Source organism: Lutjanus erythropterus, chromosome 6 (assembly GCF_056507025.1).
Source record: "Lutjanus erythropterus isolate fLutEry1 chromosome 6, fLutEry1.hap2, whole genome shotgun sequence".
Lineage (NCBI taxonomy): Eukaryota > Metazoa > Chordata > Actinopteri > Lutjaniformes > Lutjanidae > Lutjanus > Lutjanus erythropterus.
Window position 1 is genome coordinate 33959174 of NC_139322.1, and position 13818 is coordinate 33972991.

The 13818-nt window shown below is 40.1% G+C and overlaps 1 protein-coding gene across 1 annotated transcript; it reads right to left on the reverse strand.

Moving 5' to 3' along the window:
* Window positions 1-1807: 1807 nt before the first annotated feature.
* On the reverse strand, window positions 1808-13807 carry e2f1 (E2F transcription factor 1). The gene is made up of 7 exons (XM_084721751.1): window positions 11897-13807; window positions 9809-9908; window positions 7616-7835; window positions 7262-7414; window positions 6107-6221; window positions 5729-6020; window positions 1808-2422 (listed from the first exon to the last, which is right to left on the reverse strand). The coding sequence occupies exons 1-7, from the start codon at window positions 12146-12148 to the stop codon at window positions 2181-2183; spliced, it is 1374 nt and encodes a 457-aa protein (XP_084577877.1). The 5' UTR covers window positions 12149-13807; the 3' UTR covers window positions 1808-2180.
* Between the last annotated feature and the right edge of the window lie 11 nt (window positions 13808-13818).

A 13818-nucleotide genomic window follows, 5' to 3' on the forward strand; every position in this document is an offset into this window, starting at 1 on the left:
TTTCCTAAACCTGTAAAAACCTATTATCAACTTACACAACACCCATGAAATGCATCTAAAACGGTTACACTCATACATGTTTGCATCAAAAACATTGATTTAAGACTTTGCTCTGCTCTGAACACCTGAGACTATGGCTAACTTGCCTAGCTAACTAATAGAGAACAACATATTCAGTATTAGTTTTTACTCGCTAGCATGACTGCAGCAGGCTATTATCACCTGGTTTCCGGCACACTGACGAAACATGTCATGACCTTTCAGATTTGCTTATTTTTCCTTCAAAACCACATTATGTCACGCTGTGGAGTCTCTACCTTTGCCCTCTAGACTCTCTAAATGGCTTCTCTCCAGACGACCAAAGGAAAAGCGTCTTTTGAAGAAAAATAATGAATATGCAAAATGCCATGGTAACCCTTTGTTACCATTCATTTGAAGACACGAGGGTCAAGCTCCCCAAAAGCATCTTAGCTCCTGTTTTTTGTGTTTCATTTTACACATGAATGTCAACAGCCCTGTAAAGACAAGCCCCACAAAGACAGCCCATCTGTTTTTCAGTGGGGTTGAATGGGAATTAAAAATGGACCTTTAGGCAGTCATTATAAAGTCTCATTAATCCTGTGGCAATGATACCTTGAACGTCACTGTCAGACACAGAGATTTTACAGAAACCAGTCTGAGGATTCCAGTGTTTGACAAAACTAATTATTGATGGAGAAGCCTTTATGTTTGTGCTTATAATGACTTCTATTTTATGGGAAAAAAAAATATTTAGAGTGTGAACCTGCATCATAAGTCCAAGATGCTTTTGGACAGCTCAGCACTGAATCTACACTTCTCATGAAGCTGGTTTCATTGAAGCAGCTTCACCCTTCAGCTGTGGGATGCAAACTTCTCCCTTTCAGAGAAAACACTTTTTGAAATGGGCTTGAATGAAGTACCAACAGTATGTGGTAATGTAGGAAGCTAAGTGATGTATTGGTGTGGACAGAAACATATTTTAGCCACCTAAAAAGGTATTTCTCTGAGTTTAGGTGTACACTGCATTTCAAATATTTTCATTTCTTTCCCTTAAAACCAAACACCCCTTTCTGGTGGGAAATTGCTGTTTTGTAAGCTAAAAATCACCCTGTCCAAAGTCACCAGGCTCCATTGGCAAAATCAGTAATTTTACCTTGCAGAGCACTGCTGTTTTGATCAGTTAGTTTGCTTGCTTGTGTTATTATGTGACTTCAGTGAATCCAAATTGACCCTTTAAAACACTTAAAAACACAAGTCACACAATAACAGACACACAAACTTACTGATCAAGGCAGCAGCAGATCAGCAACTCCCATTTTCTGCAAGGTAAAATTAGTAATTTTGCCAGTGGAGTTTGGTAGGTTTGAAGAGAGTGATACTTGGCTCATATAACAATGGTTTCCTGTTGGAAAAGGCTGTCTGATGGTAAGGTAAAGCAGTGAAAACATTATAAATATAGCATACACTTAAACTGATATTGTTTTTTTTTTTTTAGGTAAATCTTTTTTAGGTGATAAAATACATTTCACTGCTGACCCTGTCCACAGCAGTGCACTGCTTAGCTTCCGTGCCAGTACTCTTCTCTGCTTTTCTACAGTCTGGCCGTGCTGACCGCCATCTACTGCAGATAATACACTGACTACATACAAGTACTTCATACAAATACACTTCAAAAAATCTGAAGTATCCCTTTAAGACTCGAGCCATCTAAGAAACCAGCCTTATGAGTTGTAGCATGGAAGCTAAATCAGCGTTAAGGAAACCAGCCCTATGAGTCCAAACTCCACACACAAACACCTGCACAATCCACTCAGATAAAACATTATCACAACAAACACCTCACTTGATACAAAATATCAAAATAACATTCATATAAATAATTTAAATAGCTATACTAAAGCTAAAGTCTTGGTCTAAAATGTTTCAATGGCCAAAGAGAAGTGCTAATAATCATGTGCTGTACAATTTGGGGGGCTTTTTGAGATGTTGTAGTTGGGGTAGTATTGTGGGGATTACAGGCAATTACAATGCAAAACATTTTCCCAGCAACCACAAAATTATCTCTGTCCATAAGATGTCGAACTCCAGGCCTCCTTTAGAAACCCCAAGGAACAGAGGAAAAACATAGACGCCCCCACGCTCCACCTCACCTTCTCCATCTAACTGTCCCCCAAAACTTGTGATAGGTCACCAAAGTCACAGTCAAACAGTTCACTGATGCCTTCATGGTCCTCCAGTCCAAAGTGGTAGTCGTGACTGTGTGGAGGGGACAGGTTGATGAAACCGTCCAGCGGGAGGGAGAGGCCCTCTCCGTTCAGGAAGTCCGAGGTGGAGAGGGGGGAGAGGTCAAAATCGGGCATGTCTCCGAGGCTGGCAAACGGGTCGCCTCCCAGGAGGGACTCTGATTTCGAAAGTTAAAAGTGAAAGACACGGATGAGTGACATTGGTTTTTACTGGATTTTGAGCAAGTACAATTAAAACACAAACATCAGCAGAAAGTATATGATCCATTTTTTTTGTTTGTGACCACAGCACGGTAATTTGCTGTATAACCAAATTAAAATTAGCAGCTAATAATAGAATCCGAGACAAATTTCCAGTCAGCACTGTTTCGTTAATTTCAGGTACATCAAATTAAGAGTGGACCCAAACCTCTTGCAACTTGTTTTCTGATATAATTATGGACGTGTGTTACATTTGCATTTTTACAAACGGGACTTAATTTACCGATTTTTGTAAGCATGGTTTGATGTAATGCTCCTTCCTAAATATCTCTCATCTGAACAACTATTTGTGTTTGAACTGAGGGCTCCAGCAGTTGTTGTCCGGTCCAGGGGACTTTGAAATTATATATTTATGGAGGATTTTTACCTGAAGAGTTAAATTTGTTGCATCATCTGCTCTGATATATTCTGACCGGGCTGCGTAGTTTGCATTAGCGGTGACTGGTTCAATGAAATTTTTCCCAGACAGGGACTGAAGTCAATGAAGCTTTATTAAATTAATGTTAATTTCATAATCTATCCAATTTTTTAGGCCTGTCAACATCATATTTAAGAGATTTTAACACATTTTAAAGGTGTAAAAATCTAATTATTGGATTCTCTAGGGACCAGCGTAAACTCTGTATTTAAGTGTCAATTACTGAATCCCAGGAGGGATGATGATATACATTTAATAATTGTAAATTAATTATAGTGAACTTTAAATTACTCCTCATTGTCTATGACATTCTCATATAAATAAATATTAGGTTTTGTTTCTCTCATGTTGCCTGACACCAGAGGAAGAAAAAAAGCTGAGTATTATGACATTGAACAAAAAAAAAAAATTAAGTGAGTTATCTTCCCTGGCATGAAACTGAGACAGGATACTATGAAGGGAAACTCATTTTTTATCAGAGGGACACATTTTAGCACAGCCACAAAGTGATCTCTAGGAGTAATACCACAACAACTCCCTCAGCGATGGATCATCTTTAAATATTCACACTATAACATAAACACATCAAATTAGATAGATATGATAGGATAAATTAAAAGGGCCAGTGTGTTGTATTTACTTGCATTTAGCAGTGAGGCGTAGATTGTAAGCAACTGAATACCGCTCATTTCACCCTCCCCTTCCAAGTGTGTAGGAGAGGGTGACAGCAAAACTTGTGAAAAAAAGGCAAAAAAGCTGCACCGAGAGCCAGTGTTTATTGCTTTCTCCTTTTTGGCTGGAGCGCAGCAGCAGTGCAGACCTACAAAAGCTGATGTCCGTGATTAGTTGAATGATCGGAGTTTCCCCATTAACTGTTACTCTTTCAAAATGAAACTGTATCTGTTATGTCATCGAGGAGGACAGGGGAGGCACAGGGCTTCAGAATGAAAAAAAAAGCACCTGGGGAAACTACAGTAAATTAAATTTGACTACATCCGCTGGATGTTACGCAGAGTGTCTTTCACGCTTGCCTTGGCAAAAAAAACATCTGTTTCCCATGACAGTTAAACCCCTTTGTCTTGAAAAGAGAGAGAACCAGAAAGTTTCTCATGTCTGTGACATACTCTGCAGATACAGTCTTTGAAACTGTAGTAAATGCTGTGACGCTGCTGATTATGAAGTCGATCTGACTGTCAATAGTCTATTTTCACTCTCTGTTATCACGCATCATGCGGAAAGAGGCGACACGCTGCATCTGTGGATGCGCTCACTTGCTGCGTGGCACTGTGTTCTGGGCACGATTTCATGCACACCCGAAGTGAAGACGCAGACAGAGCTGGAAGGCTGGTGAAAACTTTTGGACGGCCCACCAGGATTCGTCCTGGTATGCCAAATGACTAGTCCACCAGTAGAGGCATAAGCAGTAAACAGAAAAAGTATTTCAAAAAAACGCTTACAGTAAATATGGTCTGTTAAAAATGGAGTGAATGCAGAGATTGAAGGTATAACCTGCAAGATTTTCCTAAAAACAATATATAGACTCATAAGCATAATCCCTTTCAATCATCAGTTATGACCCACTGTACCTGCAGAGACAAACCCTGCCTCTAGACCTCACTATGCTGCTACGATCAGAATGATTTACCAATCCAAAACGGTATTTGACGCCCTGAAAATGAGACTCCACAAGTGTGTTTGCAAACGGCTCAGACAAATCGTACAGATTACATCTTTAAACAGATCAGAGCTGCAACCATTAATTGAGTAATCAATTACTAAATTAACTGCCAACTATTTTGATAATCGATTAATCAGTTTGAGTATTTTTCTCAGAAAAAGCTAATCTTTTCTGGTTTCTTTAGTTCTCTGTGACAATAAACTGAATAACTTGTCGACAAAACGTGACACTTGATGATGTCACCTTGGCCTTTGAAAAACACTTATCGACATTTTTAACAATTTTCTGACATTTTATGGACCAAACAACTAATTAAGAAAATAATCAACAGATTAATCAATGATGAAAACGATTATTAGTTGCAGATCAAATAAAAACTGCTCTGATGAAACACTCAACACGAGACATCTGCTAATAGAAACAGATGACAGAGCATGGTGGGGGGTTTAAATGATATTTGGAGAAGTTACAATTACAATTAATCTTTCAAATCAAACATCTCAACATAAGAGTGGAAAGTGCTGTTCTTGCAGCTGCTTTTATAACCTCTTTTTTTTTTTACTCAAACAAACTGTAGCTTAACCGCGTCATCTGATCTGCTTCTTCAGGACAAATATTACTGGGAAAACTACAGAAAATTGCAAGTAAGCATTTAATACCCAGGAATTCACATTACAGACGCTACCACTGACTACCCCTGTAACAAAACGGACATGCACAGTCCAGCCATGTAATTGGTTTTGAGCTCGTCTTGTAGTATGATGAAATGTTACCATATGACTCAAGGCTGCATTGATCACATTACTGCAGAGGAAGTGATTGCAGTTACTTGAACTCTTTCACGTTTTCAGCGTCTTTAGCTGCATTTTGGCGAACCTACTGATGTTTGGAACGTGCTGATACATGTAGCAACACAGGACTGGATTATGCAGCATGACTTAAGAAGGTGTTATTGATTTGTTCTAACTGATATGAATTCAAGTTGATCACAGCCACTGTTCTACAGGAGGAACAACAACTTTTTACCGCTACCTTTCATGACTCTGGGATCAATAAAATTGTTTCTGAACATTTTTAATTGATGAATTGATGGATGTCAGCACCCACCTGTGTCACCACCTAACACCAGTGATGATGGGTCCTGCTGGGAGGCTGCTGTCACCGTGGACGACGTGGACGCTGGCGAAGATACACCCACTTCCAGGGGAGCTGTGGACGTTCTGGCTTGTGATTGGTCGGTGGGTTGCATGGGCTGCGTGGGGGGTGGGGCCGGGGAGGGCGCGGCATTGGGTTTCGAGGGGCTGCTGCCCGTCACGGGGCTGCAGACGCCGGAGCTGTCCTCTGGACAGAGGAAGACATCGATCGGACCCCGCGTGCTCTTCAGCGACACCTGGTAACCCTGCAGCGACGTAGACAACGTGTGAAAACCTCTCGACCTCAAAATAAACATGTATCACAAAGCTAGAGCTCATTTGAGGCCCGTACCTTGCTGGGTTCTGACACTTGCATCTGGGTCTCTGGTGGAGCTCTGATCACCATCACTAGCTGGTCTGGAGAATCAAAGGATTTCTTTAAGTCCTGGCAGCGCACATACCCCAACGTGACAAACACAACGGTTAAGGAATAAAACACAGCTCTCATGCTACTACATACTAAAACACTGTCCTGAAAGTGCTTTACTGTCTATTAATATCATGATTTGAGACTGGTCTCAAATTTTGGATATCATGATATGGCTTGAGTGTCATCTTTTTCTCATTTTAAAGCCTGCATTACAGTAATGTGATGTCATTTTCTGAACTTATCAGATTGTTCTAGCTCCATTATTTGCCTTTACTGATTTTTTCATTTTAATCAACTTTACAAATTAGTTTTATAATCAGAAAATTCATTTGTGAAAGCACTAACAGCCATCCCTGCTATATTGCCACAATATCAGTATTTTATTTCAACATTGTAATTTCATATTTTGTACATTTATCAGAGGATCTAGCTTGGCACCACCAGACTAATTCGTAACTTCTCTGTTCATTTTTGACTTCCAAGGGAAGATGTCAAAACATACAGGCCAAAACACCTCTGGATGCAAATGGATGGATGGATGGAGACTTACAACCAATCAGGGCAATGGACACGTTACACAGTGCTGCTCGGTCGATATTCAACCATGACTCAAAACGGTGGCTGTCTGGTCCTAATCTGTCTCATATTACACCTAAACAGAACACTAAAATATGCTTCTGAAAACATTTTCCATGGGGAACTGACAACACAGTAACAGATTCTTGATTCATGTTAGATCAGCACTGCTTTGTTTAACAGTTCGATCTGAGTTTTGGCAGCCATGACGTTGAGCAGGGCAGCCCTGGATGGACTTCTTCTTCTGTCAGTCATCGTATAGAACCTGCCCCGTATTCAATAAGCAACTGTGATTGGGCCGACTGGATCCAAGGCTGGTGGAATTTTGTCTGAATGGAAGAGGGTGAGACATTCATGCCAGAGCAAATGAAAATGAAGCTCAGCAGATTTTGTCTGGTTCCTAAGCTGAAGAGAATCCATATTTTATTTTTACGTTTACTTATTCAGGGGACATTTGCTGAGCCTGACAGTTGGGGAGCAGTTGTCCAGTCAAAAGGATATTTCTTATTCTGTGGGTCCTCTGTGAGCAGTCGGAGCTGGAGGTTGCATTTAGAAATGAGTTCATCCAGCTGCTCCTCAGCCTCAGTGAGGTCACACACCTCCCTCTGCAGCTCCTTATGGCGGGAAACCAACGCTGTATCAACTCTATTACCGCTGCAAGAGAACATAGCGCAGCAACATTGAAAAAATTTGTTTTCCATCTATTGTATTTGGGTTTATTATGTTTTAGTGTTGCATTATTTTTAGCTTTCATACACAAATGTGATGTTGTGAAATCTATTTTTTATTTATATTCTTCTGATCACCAGTATTGTCCAATCTGGTAAGAGATTTATGTTTTTTTTTAATACTCACAGCCACTGGATGTTGTTCTTGGACTTCTTGGAGATGAGCTGGATTCCCTCCAGGACGTTGGTTATGTCATAGATGCGTCTCTTCTGGACATCCAGGACCTGCGAGGCCCAGTTCAGGTCCACCACACCGTCAGCCGACTGAGACAGCAGGTTCAGAAAGCGCTTGGTGGTCAGGTTCAAGGAGGTGTCATAGCGTGACTTCTCCGTCGTGGTCCGAGGAACTGGAGACAAAGAGAAAGGGAACACGCGTGGGTTTAAATATTATGCTTTACAGCATGTTGAGGAGTTTCTTTCCTCATGAAAACTATCGTCCCAAACTGAATCCCTTATTGGCCTCCAGCGCAAACTGAGGCAGCAGTGACGAGGAGGACCCCATGTCTCCAAACTGTCCAGGATAGAATAAATAACTTTACTCTCACTGAAGTAAGTAAGACACAAATAAAGCATGTCATGAAAGCAACTGGCAGGCACTGTTTTCTAGAAAATAGTAAATCTTTACTGCAAATTAATAAAAACATATTTAAGCAATCCACTCAGGTTTAACATTTATGTGTTCCTTCCCTGTGAAATGTCCTGTGCCAACGTCCTGTTTTGAAGGAGGACAAATTACACAAGCATGAAGCTCAGTTACTCATGATTTATTCCAAAATGCACTAGTTTTGTTTTGGGGTGGAGCTGTAATGTCATGTTTAGTTATTTTTTTGATGTTATTATAGGACAAATTCTGACAAATGCGAGATCTGATGTGAGCTTATTGTTTGCAACTTTAATTGAACATCTTATTGTTGTATCAGTTTTTTAGTAGGTTTTCTTTCACATTTTGGAGTTTGCTGAAAAACGAGCTTGTCTATGGATTTGATGAAATGCAAGAGCTCCCTTGTGATTACAGTCAATTAAACTCACATTTGTTTCGTGGAAGCACGTCATTTCTCTCCATCTTTTCAGAGTATATTTTTCCTTTGGCACAAATAGAAGAAAAATCTTGATTTTATACAAATACTCTGTAAAGCTGGTGATTTAAACTAAATACAAAAGGACATGGGATCCAGAAAGTCTATAGAATAAAAAAGTCTAAGAATATTTTTAAAAAATGCTCCTGAATCCCACCTGCTTTTAATTAATTTCACATAATTCATGACAACTTTTCAGTTTGAATTTCAAAGGAGAAGTTGGTATATTAGATACAATGTTGGTATGTCACTTTTTCATCATCATTTACATGGTTAATTATTTAGTCATCATTAGCTCATCACAATTTCTCAGAGCTCAAAGTGGCGTCCAATCAACAACCCAAAAGGCTTTAATTTACTATCAAGAGACAAAGAAAAGCAGCAAATCCATTTAATTAAGAAGCTGTAAACAGCAAACGTTTGACACTTCGGCTTGAAAAATTACTGAAATGATTTACCAAGGAATCTGAAATTAATTATCAAAAAAATTGGTGATTAATCTCTTTCACTCGACTAATCAACTAACGGTTGCAGCTCTAATTCTATTCATACTGAATGTTCTGCTCCAGCGTCGACTAAATGCAAAAAATCCCATGAACTCTGTTATCTGCTTTAAGTTCTTAAAGTCAGTCTCCCTCGATACATTTAATGTTTGCACTCCTTGTGAAAACATTATGTCCTGTATTTATCTCATTTTAAAAGACAAGACATGAAAGTGTAGCTTGTTCAGTTACCAATTTAACACTAAAACATGTCACCCTGTCGCTCTTTTACACTCCAAGTATATTTTCTGTTTTGCTTCCTGTGCATGTAGTGAAGAATAACTCCCATAAGCAACCATTCAAAGCTCATACCTCATATTTTGTGCAACAATTATTGATCAAGGTCAATAGGAGAGAGAAAACTACATAAATGCATTAATAAACAATAATGCCCATCTATTCCTGTGTACTTAAAAACTCTCTTTTGTCTTGTGAGCAGTAGTTTGAAATGTTTCTGATTCGAGGTCAGCCTGCTGAAGACAAAGACAGCTTGGCGGGCTGTTGTCTGCGCTGATAAAAGGACAGCTGTTTTTAGGGACAATGACGGCTGTAGCAAAGGTCACAGCATGTATGGATTGGATGGCTGATGTGCAGCTGACGTGTCGCCTGTGCTGTGAGTTTTGCGTAACAATGAAAAGAAATCAGCAGAATAAGCTGTATGAATAAGTGTGTGTGTGTGTGTGTGTGTGTGTGTGTGTGTACCTCTGGGAGGGGCAGGCGTGGATGGTGGTGCTTGGCCTATGGACGGTCGAGAAGTGCTGACATACTGATGGTCACTATCCAGGTCCAACTTCCTCTTTACCTGAAGAAATACAGACGGTCGTAGAAAAATATATCATCAAACTTCCCCAATTATAACCACGTTATTACAAGGATGTACTAATTATGTGTTAGGAAGAGGGACGGACAGAAAGAAAAGCCTCCTGCTTAATTAAAAGCACAACAAAATGTCTTTAAGGGACGGTTCACCCCAAAATCAAAAATATATCTTGCCTCTTCCTCGTAGTGCCATTCATCCATCACGGCAGTGTTGGTGTGAGCTGCCTTCTCTACAACATAATGGAACCAGATGGCACTCTGCTCAAAGTGCCAAAACACATCTGAAAAACTCGGCAGCAACGTCTCTTTCCAGAAATCATGACGCCGTTATTCAAGATATGCAGTTTTATGTAGAAACTTTTTTTTTTTTGACCAAACTAGACCCGCCAACCATATCACCGTGCCAGCTAGCTCAGCGATGCTAACGTTACAGCTCAGAAGAGGATCATACCATTAAAGTTTACATCACCTGTTGTCACAAACATGTGCCTCTCGTCCATGAGTAGATGCACACTACCTTCTGCGCAGTCATACGTCACAGACATGTATACATAGATGCCACACTGGTCTTTGAATCATATATTATTAGGTCAGTCAAGACTGGCCTGTAAACGTGTGTAAATATGTAAACATAGGTGCTGCAGTTTTCCTGGATGAAAGGCACTATGATGTTTATTTATTGGCTAATTACAAATAGTTATTTTGATATCAAAGTGTTTTTGATCTACGCAAAGTAAGTCAGAAAAATAAACTTTATTCCTACTCCATTTAGATCATAATCCGTTGAATATAAAAAAGATTCATTGAGAAATGTAACAAAGTGTTTTTATGCAGAAAAACAGCAGCTCCCCTGGTTGCATGAATTTGTTCACAGTCCAGTCTCCACCAGACCAAGAAGGCAACAAATTGACATATTCCAGCAACAGATCGAATGTCAATGTGAAAAAAAAATAGTTCCTACATGAAACTGCTCACAACAAGGAATGTGGACTATCTTGCGTACAGTCACAACAGTCTAGATGGATGAACAACACAAAAAGTAAGGGGAAAAATATGCATGTTTGATTTTGGGGAGAAATGTCCCTTTAATCCAGTGGTTCCCACCTTTTTTTCTTTGAAGAACCACCTTTTTTTTATATTTGAATAAACTGACAAACCCTGACTAAGTGATATATTTATTGGCTGGTTCATATTATATTCAATGTACAACAATAACAAGACAAAACAACTGATTAACTGTGCAATTAACCCAGACAGTGAACACAATAACTGCAGGATATTTGTGTAAAATGAGCAATTTGAGCAAATTATTTAAGCTGTAAATACTGTATCAGAGATGTTTTCCTAATATTTTTAGCAACCTTTTAATTCTCTGTCGTTAATATGTCTTGTTTTTATTTCAATAACCATCCATAGTTAACAGGCTTCTTTTCTTCTTTTACAAATTCAGCGTTTTCTTCCCCGGGCACTTGACAATTGTTCTATTAGCTCTTTGGTTGTTTTAACTGTATACTTTTCTAATGCAGGACGAAGCTGCTCAGCTTAGACTGAAGGCTCTGTGATCAGACTGGAGCTTGTGTTCAGGTCTTCACTGGGCCCTTATCACTTGAGATTTTTAAGTTTATATCTTAAAAAATAATATAAACTGAAAAAATAACAATTTCATTTGGTTTTATTCACAGACATGAATGAAATGTTGATATATAGGCTTACTGTTTATATTTAAATACAAGTTTTCTTCACACTTTAAAATCAAGAAGGCCTCATGTCCTCCCAAAAAGTCCTAGCAGGGGTCACGACACCTAGATTGGGAACCAGTGATTTAAAGCAAAGGGTGGATGGACTCATACTGTATGTTACGCAGCCAGATGCACGTTCCTGTAAACATTTCAACATAAAACGGTAAAAGGACAACACCTCAGCTAACCACTTCCCTAACCGTGCTTTCACTTTCCCCCCCACCCTCCTCACCGGAGGTCTTCCCAGAGCCGGTCTCCTCTTGTCCTGGATCCCCACATCAGCTGGGCCCTGCGGCGTGGCAAACAGCAGGATTTCCCCCGTGCTGGAGGGGGCGGCAGTCGGGTGGAGTCCCTCATTGCTGGGGCTGGTGATGATCACTATCTGATGGTCTTCGCCCAGGTCAATACTCCCAGAGTTCAGCAGAGTCTCAAAGTCAGCCAACAGATCCTCCGATGTCTGTCCTGTGATCAGAGTCTCTGACATGGCAGTGTGTCTCTGAGGGGCCCTTCACTGGACTTTGGGGACGCTTGGATTTGATTTGCTCAGTGAATTTAAGGAACAATTGTGAAGCCTTGTGAAAGTTTGCCTGCAGGTGTTTACATTCAGCCTGAACATTTCTTTAAAAAGTTCCTCTTTCTCTGTTGACCACCTTATTGTTCATAAACTAGCTGCTAGAAATACATTTTAACTGATCAAAAACATAAATGATGACCTAATGGAAGCTTAGTACTGAAAACTATTTCAGGCTGCTGATGAAACAGAAAGACAGGATGTTCTGCCAAACAGGAAATTTGGCAAATAAAATAATCTTGCAAAATGCATCCCAACAGTGACCTGAGGCTCGGCCGCTGATATATTATCAAAGACCGATCAGAGTCCGTTTCAGTTATAAAAGGCTGGAGGTTAGCGAGCTAGCAGTGGATCAGGCTAATCTTTTGTTTTCATCTCTCCTGACAGTACAGTAGAGCCCGAGGCCTGGCCACACTGCCCTCAACACACACAGCTACTGCTAACGAGCTAGCTTGTTGTGTCCTAACAACAAAGAATAACACAAGTTAGCAAACAGCGCAATGTAGCCGACAAACTACCCATTTACGGGTATAAAACTAGATTATTTCTTTTTACAGCCACGACGGAGCTTAGTTAAATGGCTATTAAAACTTTATAGCAGCATTCCAGGAGTGAGCTATCGAAATAAAATATCTACAACACAAAAGGTATCACCATAACTCAAAAGCGTTTTTGAGAGAATTTATAATAAAGCGACAGGTAGTTTAGCAGAGTACACATGAATATCGTTCAATATGAAAATGTAGGGCAGATTAGCATGCTAGCTAACTTATTAGCCGCAATTCTTCAACCCCCTCGTTTTGTTGGGGCACGCAGGAAGCAGTCCGACAAAACTGGAAATGTAAGGCAATAAAGGGGCGAAATACACACGCATCCTTTACAGCAGAAGCCGCTGGTCCTTTAGGTGGTCACACCGTCCGCCGTCCGCGTACAAAAGCGCCGTCCCGACCCCGTTATCGGCTGTTATTGTTGTTATTGTCCCAGCTGATCTACATCTAAACAACGATCTGGCAGTTTTCGCGCGAAATCTTTTTTGCCGCGAAACCGGCACGTGCGTCAATCCGACGGTTGTCATTGGTCGAGAACCTTCACTTTCCGCAGGGCGGGACGCATGGCCTCCGATTGGTTCAAACGACAGTCTGTCATTTCACCGAGCGCAGAGTCATCGTTGCGGTGGTGCATTCACGTTCCGCGGAAAAATATTCATCAGCATCACGTTCGTTTTGTTTCACACAGTTGCTTATATCATCATATGCTCTACCCCTAACTTAACCTTACTTTCATACATTTTACCATGCAAATCATCTCCTCAAGAAAGTTAAGGATGATATACATATAAATTGTAACTTTTTTTGCACAGTTCAAGCTGAAACCATGTTTTGACATTGACAGCATGCTGAGAATTTGTGGAAAGCTGTTTCCATATTTTGTACAAAGTTGAGACATGAACATTTGAATGTATTTGGATTCTTTCTTGACCAGAAAACGAGGAACATAAATATGTCATAATTCTATGTATTGCTCTGGCCAAAATCTATATACATGAATGCAATTTTACAAATCAACGGCTCCGTTTTGTTGTC